This window comes from Ranitomeya imitator, chromosome 2 (assembly GCF_032444005.1).
Source record: "Ranitomeya imitator isolate aRanImi1 chromosome 2, aRanImi1.pri, whole genome shotgun sequence".
Taxonomy (NCBI): domain Eukaryota; kingdom Metazoa; phylum Chordata; class Amphibia; order Anura; family Dendrobatidae; genus Ranitomeya; species Ranitomeya imitator.
In genome coordinates, this window is record NC_091283.1 from 810,155,581 (window position 1) to 810,169,902 (window position 14,322).

A 14,322-nucleotide genomic window follows, 5' to 3' on the forward strand; every position below is an offset into this window, starting at 1 on the left:
GCTCCACCCTCTTCTTTCTGGGACAGCACCATCTCCTGCAGAGTGCAGATCCTGAAGCCTCACTGCAGGGATCTCTTCACTGGAATACTCCCTCTTGACTGTTGCATTCACCATATTGAGAAACACTTCTCTCTGACGTTCTCAGACACCAACACTATTCCTCTTTAGTAGCTTCCTCTTAAGCCACGTTGACACGTTCAGTATTTTACAACCGTATTTGCAAGCCAAAACCAGGCGTGGAACAATCGGAGGAAAAGTATAATAGAAACACGTCACCACATGTGCATTTTTCACCCACTCCTGCTTTTGGCTTACAAATACTGATGTAAAATACTGACTATACAATGAGCATGGCCTTATATTGGGACTCTTCCTTCTTCTGTTCTTACCATGCCTAACCTCAGAGAGGATCACTCTCGTGAACCTGCTCGGTTTCCCTAATTTTGCACTTTGCATGTTGCACCTGGAAATGCAAATTTCCATCAGGTCAAGCTACAGTTCTCAGTCACAATTACAACCGCACATGAGAATTGCTGCCCACGATGAGAAAGAGCAGACTTTCTCCTTCGCCTCATTGGGTGACACAGGACCATGGCTTGTATGCTATTGTCAGTAGGAGGCTGACACTGTTAATACAAAGAAAGTTCGTTCCTCCTCTGCAGTATACACCCTCATGCTGGCTCCCAGAGAACCAGTTCTTGCTTAGTGTCTGTAGGAGGCACACGGGTCTGCTATTCAGACGAAAAACTTTTTTTATTTTAAATTTTTAATTCTTAAGATTTTTTTTTACCTGGATGAAGGGGCGACGGAACCTATCAAAGCTCCGATCTCCCTGAACCAACAACAGGCGAGAATGTGGCGTGTCACCTCCACGTATCCTCTCCTGCTATGTGGGATGCCAAGCCTGGGCTGATTTTTAGGGGTGACGGGTCTCTTAAAGGGCACCGATCTCCCAGCACCATCAACAGACGAGCACATGGAGTGTTGCCTCTATGTACTCTTTTCTGCAACCAGGCCTAATGCCAGACAACCAGTCCTGTCCACCAGGATTAAACCCCTGGGATGCACAGAGGCACCCTCCATTTTGGTGTCTGTGCTGCCCCCACTGCTTCACCACTGTCTAGCGGATGAAGCATCTACCTATGAAAGGGAGAGTGGATTGAGGATTTTTAGCCTTATCCCTGCACCGTCCAAAAAGATAACGACAGCAGCACAACGGAGGCACCTGCAGCATCGTCCGAAGGACATGTCCAGCCTCTCCGGGTAAGCGCTAAGAAGGAGGGGGAGGGTAGGGGGGGTTCTGAGAAGTCCGTGCACAGGCAGCAGACTTTCTGGCAGTGGGGGAGGTTTTGTTTTTCGGGCCTGGGTACAGGCCAAAGCTCCGCCCCCGGTAAGATGCATTCCGGTGGCCCTGCCCACTTTCGGCACTTCTCGTTCTGAACGAGAGTTGCCCATGAAATCTCGTCGGCCATCTTCCTACACACTGTCACAAGCTGACAGGGCCTCCGAATGTTCAGGAAGCTTCCTGCTTGCCAGGATAGCGAAGCGGAGTGTGATTTTCGTGGCTGGGACACAGGACCTGGGTAAGGAGCGCTGCATTCGCTCTCTCCCTTTGAGTATCCTTTCCTCTGTGTGAACGCTGATTAAGGGGGCGCATAGGAGTACATCATGTCCCAGCCTCAGGCATCTAAAAAGTCCCATAAGACTCTTACAGTCTTTTTCACTTCATGTAACTCCTGCCAGTCTGCTCAGAGTTCGCCGCTCTGCAAAGCCTGTGACCCCAAATGCGCTCAGGAACCCCCCGCTGACACTGAGCCCTGTGTCCTTAGTCCCCCTGAGTGGGTCTCGTCTGTCGCAATCTGTGACTTCACTGGCTAAAGCATTTGAATCCTTCAGTGTTCCTTCTGGGGATCGTGGTGTTCGCACGTCTGACGCAGAGGGACCCTCCCCTACACGTGAACAGTCGACTAGCAGGGGCCACACACAATCTAGAAACATACAAGCGTCCAGGAAAAGGATACGTAGTACGTCTCCCGTACAGTCACGTGCCCTGGCGTCCGTGAGCCCCGTCTCTTGCTCTCCCTCTCCAGACGGTAGCGAACTCTATTCTGTGTATGAATTGGACATCTTTAGATCCAGATTCGCCAGACTTTCAGAGGACGGTCGATTCTATGATTGAGGCCGTCAACCAAACGCTGAAGGTTGATGAAGACTCTGGCTCTTGAGGCTATGTGCACACGTAGGAAGGGTCCTCTGCGGGTTCCCCTGCAGCGGATTTGATAAATCTGCAGGGCAAAACCGCTGCGGTTATCCCTGCAGATTTATCACGGTTTATCTTGCGGTTTCCGCTGCGGGTTTTACTCCTGCACTTGTTTTACTATTGATGCTGCATATGCAGCATCAATAGTAATGTTAAAAATAATTTAAAAAAATGTTATACTCACCCCCCGACCTCCTCAGGGCTGCACGCGGCGGTCCGGTTCCAAAGATGCTATGCGAGAAAGACCTTCGTGACATCACGGTCATGTGACCGCGACGTCATCGCAGGCCCTGCTCGCATAGCAACCCTGCAACCGGACAGCAGCGTGCAGCACTGAGAGGTGAGTACACAAATATGGTTCCCAGGGCCTGGAGGAGAGTCTCGTCTCCTCCACCCCGGGTACCATCCGCACATGATCCGCTTACTTCCCGCATGCAGGAAACTGCTGCGGATCCGCAGCAAAATCTGCACCGTGTGCACATAGCCTTACCGGATCACACGGTGTGCTTAAAAAAAAAAAGCTAAGCGTCCTCAGAACATTCACCATTCACCCAGAGTTTCAGGATATAGTTAATCGGCACAAGGAACTACCGGATAAGAGCTTTACAGGACAAAAACAGCTTGAGGCGAAGTACCCTTTCTCAGCCGATCTGGGAAAAGATTGGGCCAAGTCCCCTGTAGTAGACCTGTCAGTCTCTCGCCTGGCATCCAAAACCCTTCTATCCCTGCCGGACAGATCATCTATTAAAAATCCCTCAGACAGCCAGATAGAAAGTTTGGCTTGATCTGTCTTCGAGGCCTCAGGTGCGGCTCTATATCCTTCCTTCGCTGCAGCGTGGGTAACTAAAGCAATGGTTTCCTGGGCGGAGACCTTGGCTAATTCCATTCAGAGCAGTAATCTTCCTCCAGAGGCAGCACAGCTGGCTAGCCAAATGTCTCAGGCAAGAGATTACCTAGTACACGCTTCTTTGGATGCAGCTAACAGTGCTGCTCTGTCAGCAGCAAATGCCATCACGATCAGATCTTTATGGCTCAGAGAATGGAAGGTGGATTCTGCGTTAAAAAAAGTCTCTGACATCTCTTCCTTACCAGAGTGGGAGTTTATTTGAAGAGAAGCTGGATCAGCTTATCTCGGATGCTTGGAGGAAAGAGCAAATTTCTTACCCAGCAGAGGTTTAGGGGTCAACAACAAATCCGTTTTCAATCCTTTTGCACCAATCCGGTTTGGTCCACTAACTCTTCAGAATCAGGATGCTCTCCACATAGGAACAGAGGTCCCCAGACATCCTATAACTCCAATTAGCAATGGAAGGGTCGGCACAGTCTGGATCTAAAGGATCTAGGTCCCAGAGATTTTCCGCCCAATGACTTATGGGGTTATCTGGTCGACACCAGCAGGGTAGGCAGTCGCCTGCTTTTTCACCAGGTCTGGCTCTGTCGTTCACGACAAACGGGTCAGAAACCTGGTGTCTTTCGGATACAAAAATCGATTTTTACTCGGACTCCCATGACAGCACGACGAGAGAGGGGATCCGCCTATTAGGAACAGGAAACCTACAGATACAAAAGGGCGGTACCTCTCCCTTGCCTCAGTTGGTTTCCTGTTCCTGAGGGGACGGGTGCCTACATCCCTGCTTTTGGTCGCATTTCATCATGGAGAGTGGTGGTGAGCAGCAGCAGCTGCCAGACGAGGTACGTCAGAAGCCCAAACAGAAGGATAGAGGCGACCAGCCCAGTCGTAAGAGCTCTTCCGAACAAGGATCCAGAGCTTCGACTAAAGAGACCCCTCGGATTCCGGTATTGTACTTTGGCGCACGGGTAAGTGATCTACGTGAAAGTTCACTCTGTGACGCGGGCCCCTTTATACTTTATCATTCCAGGGGAAGAAGAGTACGGGGAAGTCTAAACATAAGGAATGTGCCCTCTGTGGAGTCCCTCTACCTGACTCTTGTTCAAAACAATTATGTGCCCCCTGTATACAGCAGACGGTGAGGTCTACAGGAGCGGGTTGGTGGTAGTGACTTTAGGTCAGATATTAGTTATCTCCTACATTGTCCTCCCCTAGGTAGCAGAAGAGTCCGTAACTCCGGCAAATCTGAGGGAAATGATCCGGCTGGAAGTAAGGGAATCACTACGGTCCCTATCCCAAGCGGAAGGCTCAAAGCATAGGACTCTCTTGGACTCTAATTCTTCAGAGGAAGAAAGAGAGGAGAATTCCTATCTCTCCAGTCCTCTCTCCTCTTCATCAGATGAGGAGTCAGGACGATTCTGTCTACCCTTGGATAGAATCGACAAAGTCGTCAAATCAGTCAGAGGCACCATGGGTATAGAGGAACCTAAATCACAGCCCTCGAAACAGGAGATGATGTTTAGCGGACTTGATCGTAAAAAACATAGATCTTTCCCGGTAAACGAAAAGATTCAGGACTTAATCCTTAGAGAATGGAAGAAACCAGAAAAAAAGGGGGCCTTACCACCAGCGTTAAAACGCAGGTATCCCTTTGACGATCCGGTTGTGGATACATGGGATAAAGCTCCTAAACTGGACGCGGCTGTTGCAAAGGCGTCAAAAAAGGCCTCATTACCCTTTGAGGATATGGGAAACCTCAAGGATCCTCTGGACAGAAAGGCAGATATATTCCTTAAAGGTACCTGGGAGATGGCGGCTGGATCTCTCAGACCAGCCGTAGCGGCAACATGTACGGCCAGATCTTTAATGGTCTGGCTAGATCAGTTAGAGTCTCAGCTTAAGGACGGTGCATCCAGGGATACTATTCTGAAGGCTCTACCGACCATCCAGAATGCTGCAGCCTTCCTATCGGACGCATCGGTGGACTCTGTCAGAATGGCGGCCAGAGCGGCAGGACTATCTAACGCGGCTCGCAGGGCCTTGTGGCTGAAATGCTGGTCAGGTGACATTCAGTCTAGAACCAAGCTCTGCGCCATTCCGTGCGAAGGACAATATCTCTTCGGTCCAACTCTGGACGAGTTGTTGGAAAAAGCAGGGGATGACAAAAAGAAATTCCCCAGTCTATATTCATCTTACCGCCGGCCCTTCAATCGAAGGAGATTTGGTCGCGGGAAAAAACGCGGGTCCTCTCCCACTAGAGAAAGTTTCAGATGGGAAGACAGACGCGGTAGAGGTACGGGCTATATGTTTCGCCGTTCCTCAAAGGATCAGAAAAAACCGGACCAATGACTAGCAATCCCTGTGGGGGGTAGACTGTCAGCATTCTCTTCAGCTTGGCTTGACATTACAAACAGTAAATGGGTCAGAGGCATCATTACTGAAGGTCTAAAACTGGACTTCAATCACTGGCCTCGTGAAAAATTTAAATTAACCCCTTTACGTTCCTCCCCCCTTGAGCAAGCAGCCCTGGAAGCAGAGGTTATCAACTTATGTTCCAAGAACGTGCTGATTGAAATTCCGGAATCAGAAAGAGGAAGGGGATTTTATTCTCCTCTTTTTCTGATTAAGAAACCAGACGGATCTTTTAGAACGATCATTAATCTCAGATGTCTTAATGAGTTCCTGGTCAATGAATCATTTAAAATGGAAACAATCAATTCAGCAATAAAAATGTTGTTTAATCACTGTTTCATGGTAGTGGTAGATCTAAAAGATGCATACTATCATGTTCCAATACATGAACACTTCCAGAGATTCCTGAGGGTAGCTGTGTCAATGGGGGGCCAGATTCGCCATTTCCAGTTCAGAGCTCTTCCCTTCGGCTTATCAGCAGCTCCTAGGGTGTTTACAAAGTTAGTGGCCGAAGTCATGGCACACTTACGAGAGTCTGACATCCTAATTATTCCTTACTTGGATGACTTTCTTATAGTAGGGACCTCTGAAGACCATTGCCGTTCTCAGCTAGAGACAGCCACATCCGAACTTGAGCATCTGGGGTGGATCGTAAATTACGAAAAATCTCGTTTACAGCCCCAGAAAATACAAAGATTTTTGGGACTATTGTTAAACTCAGAATCCCAACAGTGTTGTCTTCCACCCGACAAGTTGTTACATATCCAACAACAGGTGTCTAGGGCAATTGATAAGCCATCCATGACCCTTAGACAGGCTATGTCACTATTGGGTTCTTTAACCTCTTGCATTCCCGCTGTCCGTTGGGCCCAGTTCCACACCAGACCATTACAATCCGAGGTGCTGGTTAATGATAGAATCTTACAGGGGTCCCTGCAGGATCAGATTACCTTAGGTCCAAAAGCACTCACTTCTCTTAGGTGGTGGCTAGACAGTAAAAACTTATCGGCGGGAGTTCCCTGGGTGTCACAGGTAACACGTGTGGTAACTACAGACGCTAGCCCTATGGGTTGGGGAGCACACATGGATGACATGATGGTTCAGGGTCTATGGTCCCCTAACATCAGCCTCCTCCAACCAGAAAGAGTTAATGGCAGTAGAGCTTTCAGTGAAAAAATTCCTCATATATCTACAGGGTCATCATGTCAAGATCCTATCGGACAACCAGGTGGCGGTCGCATGCATAAATCATCAGGGTGGAACTCATTCCGAGTCACTGATGAGAGTGGCGGATCGTCTGTTCCAGAAAGCAGAAAATCACTTCTTATCCCTAACTGCTCTACACATAAGAGGAAAAGAAAACATCAAAGCGGACTTTCTAAGCCGCAACACCTTGAGACAAGGGGAATGGTCCCTAAACAATTACGTGTTCGATCAGATCGTCCACAAATGGGGACATCCAGAAGTAGACTTATTTGCTACCAGGGACAACCGGAAGACAACAAAATTTTGTTCCCTAAATCCCAGAGAAAATCCTCTGTCGGTAGACGCTTTTCTGATCAGATGGGATTTTCAACTGGCATATGCATTTCCTCCACTAGGCCTGATACCCTTAGTAGTCAGGAAGATAAGAGAAGATCGAGCCAGAGTTATATTGATTGCCCCATTCTGGCCCAGAAGGGCCTGGTTCACTTGGCTCAGGATCATGTCAGTGGAGGACCCCTGGGTACTTCCGGACATTCCAGATCTGCTCTACCAGGGGCCGATCAGCCATCCTCAAGTAAAGAATCTCCATTTAACGGCATGGATTTTGAAAGGGCGTTACTAAAAAGCAAAGGGTTCTCCCCGAGTCTAATTGAGACCCTTATGAAAAGTAGAAAGCAAATAACCACAACAATCTACGCTAGGACCTGGCGGAAATTTCTGGCCTCTTCCGATTTTAATTTAGAAGAGGGATTACCTATTAAACAAATCTTAGAATTTCTGCAAAAAGGCCTAGAGCTAGATCTATCCACTAGTACTCTAAGAGTACAGGTCTCGGCCCTAGGGGCTCTATTTTCATGTAACATCGCCAATAATTATTGGATCTCAAGGTTCATTAAAGCTTCTATTAGATCTAGACCCATACATAAAGATAGATCTATGCCTTGGGATCTCAACCTAGTCCTGTCAGCATTGACTAGAGAGCCGTTTGAACCATTACATTCAGCTTCAATTAAGGCCCTATCTCTTAAGACAGCCTTTCTTGTGGCAATTACATCTGCTCGTAGAGTTGGAGACATACAAGCGCTCTCCAGGGTATCCCCTTATACAGAGTTTCTACCAGACAGAGTAATCCTCAGACCGGACCCAGCCTATTTACCGAAAGTGTCATCACGGTTTCACAGGACACAGGAGATAGTTTTACCATCCTTCCTTCCCAATCCCTCCAACCCTAAAGAAGAACTACTCCATACATTAGATGTTAGGAGATGCCTGCTAGAATACATCTCTATTACTGACACTTGGAAGAAAGATAATGCGTTGTTTTTATCTTTCCAAAACCCTAGAAAGGGACTTAGGGTATCAAAGTACACACTAGCAAAGTGGATTAGGGAGGCTATCTCTTTGGCTTACACTGCAGGTGGGGGTCCGGCTCCGCAGAATCTGAGGGCGCATTCCACCAGGGCCATGGCTACATCCTGGGCGGAAAAGTCTGGAGTATCAATCGACCAGATATGCAAGGCGGCCACATGGTCATCCCCGTCCACCTTCTTTAAGCACTATAGGTTGGATTTGGGGGCTTCCTCTGATCTCACATTCGGGTTAAGGGTGCTACAGGCCATAGTCCCTCCCTAAGGAAGCTTACATCTCTGTAATTCTCTCGTCGTGCTGTCATGGGAGTCCGAGTAAAGCATTAAGCTACTTACTGGTAGCGGCATTTCTCGGAGGCCCATGACAGCACCCTTAGTTCCCTCCCTATTCACGTGGGGGTTGCACTCCATATAAATGTATATATTTCACAATATGATACCAGTCCCAATAGATGTCTGCTATTTTTGTATATAATCTGTATATAGTGTATATTTTTGTGTACCACTAACCGCGGTAGTCCTCTCAAGACTCTGAAATACAACTGAGGCAAGGGAGAGGTACCGCCCTTTTGTATCTGTAGGTTTCCTGTTCCTAATGGGCGGATCCCCTCTCTCGTCATGCTGTCATGGGCCTCCGAGAAATGCCGCTACCAGTAAGTAGCTTAATGCTTTCTTCGCATCCCCCAGCTCATTTCTCTACTTCCCGGCTTCAAGCGTCAAGGACAAGTGCAAAAACTCTTTCCAGAGCAATAGTTTCTTTGAGCCGCGATGGCATCATTGCCCCGGTTCTGGAAAACGAAAGGTTCGAGAGATTCTACTCCAACCTATTTGTTGTCCCCAAAAAAGGACGGAAAAGTGAGACCCATACTAGAACTCAAACTTCTAAACAAGTTTGTCAAGGTCTGTCACTTCCGCATGGAGTCTCTGCGTTCGGTCATTACCTCAATGGAGAAGGGGGAGTTTCTAGCATCAATCGATATTCGAGATGCTTACCTGCACATCTCGATTCCCCACCACCAAAGATTCCTGCATTTCACCATTCGAACAGCATTTTCAATTCACAGCCTTGCCCTTTGGTCTCACTACCGCTCCCAGGGTGTTCACAAAGGTCATGTCGGCCGTCATGTCCATTTTGCACTCTCGGGGCATGGTTGTCCTGCCCTACCTTGATGACCTCCTAGTCAAGGGTCCATCTTTCCATGACTGCACAGTGTCCATTCATATCACTTGCGATACTCTCTCATCTGGGTTGGCTGATAAACTTAGCCAAGTCTTCCCCCTTCCAGCCCAGCACATATCCTTTTTAGGCATGGACACCTGAAGGGTTGGTGATTCTCCCTCGAGAGAAGGGTCTAGCCCTTCAGCAAGGAGCCCGCACACTTTCTCAGTCATCCCCTCATTCCATCCGCTTTGCAATTAAGGTACTGGGGAAAATGGTGGCAGCAATGGAAGTGGTTCCTTTTGCACAGGTGCACAACCATCAAGGAGGTAGCCGGAGCAGGGCGGCCACGTGTGAGGTATCTCGCATTCTTCGATGGGCAGAGAGGAACCACTCAGTAATCTCAGCAATGCACATACCAGGCGTGGAAAAATGGGTGGCATACTTCCTCAGCCGTCAGGGTCTCACCTCCGGGGAGTGAGAACCTCATCCGGAAGTTTTCCAACAGATCTGTCTTGTTGGGGGACACCGGATGTGGATCTGATGGTGTCCAGTCTGAGTGCCAAAGTCTCCAGATTCATAGCCATAGAAGATCCAAGAGCCATAGAAGTGAATGTTCTGGTTCTTCCGTGGCGCCAATTCAGTCTTCCGTACATTTTTCCCCTACTGCCTCTTCTTCCGAGAGTCATCAGGAAGATCAAGGCGGAAGGGGTTACAGTGATCCTGGTCGCTTCGAATTGGCCACGCTGGGTGTGGTTCGCAGAGTTGGTGTGTCTTGTCGCCGAAGTACCATGGTGACAGCCAGATCATCCAGAACTGCTCTCCCAGGGACAGATTTACCACCAGAACTCAGCAGCCCTGTGTTTAATGGCTTGGCCATTGAATCCTGGATTCTGACCCAGACTGATTTTTCACAATGGGTTGCATCCACAATGATCAGTGCTTGTAAGCCTGTGGCGGTACGCATTTATCACAGTACCTGGAAGACATTTTGTGCTTGGTGCAAGGATCGTGGACGTCTTCCCCTTGTCCTCTCTATTCCCACCATTCTAGAGTTCCTACAGACAGGCCTGGACTCAGCTCGCTCAAGGGCCAGATATCCGCCTTATTTGTCTGATTCCAACGTAGGATTGCTACAAAACCTCAGGTGAAGATGTTCGTTCAGGGGGTTACATATGTTTCCCCCCATCACATGCCTTTAGACCGAGGGGACCTTAACTTGGTCCTGGGAGTCTTACTGGAAGCTCCTTTTGAACCACTTCAGGACATTTTGCTCACCTTTCTGTCCTGGAAAGTTTCCTTTCTCATTGCAATCATATCAGTCTGGCGGGTTTCGGACCTGGCTGCTGTTTTGTCGGGCGCCTTCCTTATTTTCCCACCAGGACAAGGTTGTCCTTCGACTGTCCACATCCTTTTTGCCCAAGGTTGTCTCATCTTTTCACCTTAATGAGGACATTGTTCTTCCTTGATTTTGTCTTACTCCAGTCCACAGAGTGGAAAGGGCTCTCCATACTCTGGATGTAGTCAAGAGCTCTGAGAAGGTATGTCTCGAGGACGGCGTCCTTCCGAAGGTCTGTTTCTTTGTTCGTGCTTCCTGAGGACCACGATAGCTAGGTGGATTTGTTCCACCATTCAGGAGTCCTACCGCATCAGAGGTAAGCCTATCTCAGCAGGGATGAGAGCACACTCTACTCGGTCTGTGGGTGCTTCCTGGGCCATTCGGCATTGGCGGAGCAGGTCTGTAAAGCCACAACTTGGTCCAGCCTACATACTTTCTCGAAGCACTATAATGTTCATACTCAAGCTTCGGCCGATGCGGGGCTGAGCAGAAAAATTCTGCAGGCTGCGGTGGCGCAAATCTAGGCAGTTGTTACGTGAAGCCTGATGTTTTCAATTGTTTTTCCCACCCAGGGACTGCTTTGGGACGTCCTATGGTCCTGTGTCCCCCAATGGGGCGAAGGAGAAATAGGGATTTTTGTGTACTCACGGCAAAATCCTTTTCTCCGAGCCACTCATTGGGGGACACAGCACCCACCCGGCTAGCCTAATGGCTTGTGCTTTAGTTTGACATGTACTCATGTATTTTTAGTGTTCTCCTACTGCTTTTGCACTGAACTGGTTCTCTTGAAGCCAGCATGAGGGTGTATACTGCAGGGGAGGAGCTAACTTTCTTTGTATTCCAATGAGTGGCTCAGAGAAAAGGATTTTGCGGTGAGTACAAAAAATCCCCATTTCCATGAACTAACTATTGCGCTCTCTGACTTAACCAATGTATCTTATGCCCTGGTTTCTGTCATAGAACGTCTGCTTAAACTTTCTCTTGCCCCAGTTACTCTGACCACCTCCAAGGGTGAGTCAGACCCACCAGTTGTTCCACACCAACATGGCAGATCACAGAAGAGATCCATAAACTGGCAATGAACAAGTGCTTGCCCCTAGGTATCCTTCCACTCCTGTCTTCTCTAGAATGGGCCCCCTCCTGTCTTCTCCACGCTGTTCTAGAATCTTACCCCGATCTCAACTGCGACCAAGCCTCCAAAGTAAGGTACATGGTCAACAGTCTGGTTAAGACAGCTAACCAGACCTTGATTGTCATGGAAGTACACCCCTTGTCTTCTGAGCAGACAGTGCACTTTTGCTTTATCTTCTTAATCACCTAGACTATTGTCTAACCACATAGAATTTGAGTCCTGTCATAGGAGTGGGAGCACCCAGACAATTTCAGAGATTGAGACACATGGAGATCCTTTTTCCTTTTCCTCCCGGTTTTTTCAAGAATTGGGCCGAATTTCCATCATCTGTTATCCACCAACCCTAATCTTCCACTCTCCAATGGCGCGTTCCTCAATGATCCTACAGACAGACACGGAGTCTCCAGCCACATCAGCCTTTGAAGCTACAGACTCAGCCATGTGCCCAGACCTTCGTGCTACCTGGGTCAAGCAGCTACAACAAAGTATAATTTCTTGCATCCCACAAGCTAAACTAGCAGCTCATGCAGGCAAATATTATCTCTCCGTTTCCCTTGATGCTGCTGGTTGCTTTGCTCTAGCTTTAATCATAGAATGTTAAGTTACCGTTACACTAAACGACTTACCAACGATCACGACCAGCGATACGACCTGGCCGTGATCGTTGGTAAGTCGTTGTGTGGTCGCTGGGGAGCCGTCACACAGATAGCTCTCTCCAGCGACCAACGATCAGGGGAACGACTTCAGCATTGTTGAAACTGTCTTCAACGATGCCAAAGTCCCCGGGTAACCAGGGTAAACATCGGGTTACTAAGTGCAGGGCCGCGCTTAGTAACCTGATATTTATCCAGGTTACCATTGTAAAAGTATAAAAAAAAAAAACAAACAAACAGTACATACTCACATTCCGATGTCTGTCACGTCCCCTGCCGTCAGCTTCCCGCACTGACTGTCAGCGCCGGCCGTAAAGCAGAGCACAGCGGTGACGTCACCGCTGTGCTCTGCTTTACGGCCGGCGCTGACAGTCAGTGCGGGAAGCTGACGGCGGGGGACGTGACAGACATCGGAATGCGAGTATGTAGTGTTTTTGTTTTTTAACTTTTACAATGGTAACCAGGGTAAATATCGGGTTACTAAGCGCGGCCCTGTGCTTAGTAACCCGATATTTACCCTGGTTACAATTGAACACATCGCTGGATCGGCGTCACACACGCCGAGCCAGCGATGACAGCGGGTGATCAGCGACCAAAAAAAGGTCATGATCATTCTCCAATGACCAACGGTCTCCCAGCAGGGGCCTGATCGTTGGTCGCTGTCACACATAAGGAGATCGTTAGCGGGATCTTTGCTATGTCACAAAAAAGCGTGACATTGCAACGATATCGTTAACGAAATCGTTACGTGTGAAGGTACCTTTAGAGTTGGAGGGACCTCCAGGGTCGTGTCCAACCCCCGACTCAATGCAGGATTCACTAAACCATCTCAGATAGATGTCTGTCCAGCCTCTGAAGACTTCCATTGGATAACTCACTACCTTTCTTGGCAGCCTGTTGCACTCATTGATCACCCTCACTGAAAAAAAGTTTTTTTCTAATATCTAATCTGTATCTTCTCCCTTTCAGTTTCATTCCATTGCTTCTCTTGTTTCCATGTGCAAATGAGAATACGGATGATCCCTCTACACTGTGACATCCCTTCAGATATTAGTTGACAAACTGCTCCCCAGTCCTGACAGACACAGGCTCTGCATTGGGGCCGGTTGTCAGTCAGTGCCGGGGTCGCAGTTACAGCTGACTCGACTGAAACCCTAACACGGCCAGGGAGAATAAAAGTTTATTTTCTCCCCACAGCATCTGGCTAAGTGCAGGAGCCGGCCAGCAAGATAACGCTATTAACCTACAGATTAACGTAATATCTGCAGGTTATTAGCACTTTTGCTGGTGACAGTTTCCCTTTAAAAAGCCTGCAATGCGAATTCTACATCCAAAAAAATCCCATCCAGGGTTCTTGGCTTTTTTGGAACCCGAATAGATCAGTTCATATTGGATGGCACTGGTGGCAAAAGCACTGTTTACTCATCTCAAGCCCACCTTCTAGCAATTGTGCTGCTGCGATACACACGCAAAAGACAATATCCAAACACATTGGCTTTTTTTTTCACTTTTTAATTCTTTTGTTAAAAAATGAAACAAAAAAAAAATTCCAGAAACTGCCAATAAGTCACACAAGATATAAACACCCATAAAAATGTAAATACCCCAAAAACCTTATTTGGAAAAAATATTACAGGGAAAGCGAAGCAAGAAAGTAGAATAGTGATTCAGATGCAGCACTAAGTAACACGTAAACCCCAATGGTGATGATATCTGTCGTAGATCTGTACAGGTTTGTGTGTTTCCAGTGTGTACAAAAGAGTTCAAGTACTTCTGTGGGTCCAATATTAGTGATGTTGTAGGAGTGGCCGTATGCAAGTAATTATGTCAATTATGCTATTCTGACAAACAGTCCGTCTGCCGGATGGACCTACCACACTGTGGTAAGAAAAGCCTTCCAAAGACCTCGGTCTTATATCGACTTACTTATCCTGAGTTTATTTC

At 48.0% G+C, this 14,322-nt stretch overlaps 1 protein-coding gene across 1 annotated transcript; it reads left to right on the forward strand.

The window, feature by feature from the left end:
- The first annotated feature begins 4,229 nt into the window (after positions 1-4,229).
- Positions 4,230-5,459, forward strand: LOC138665898 (lamina-associated polypeptide 2, isoforms alpha/zeta-like). The gene is made up of 2 exons (XM_069753847.1): positions 4,230-4,248; positions 4,326-5,459. The coding sequence occupies exon 2, from the start codon at positions 4,365-4,367 to the stop codon at positions 5,457-5,459; it is 1,095 nt and encodes a 364-aa protein (XP_069609948.1). The 5' UTR covers positions 4,230-4,248; positions 4,326-4,364.
- Positions 5,460-14,322: the final 8,863 nt, after the last annotated feature.

Coding starts and splice junctions, on each gene's coding strand:
- LOC138665898 (XM_069753847.1), top strand. CDS start 4,365: ATGATCCGGCTGGAAGTAAGGGAATCACTACGGTCCCTATCCCAAGCG.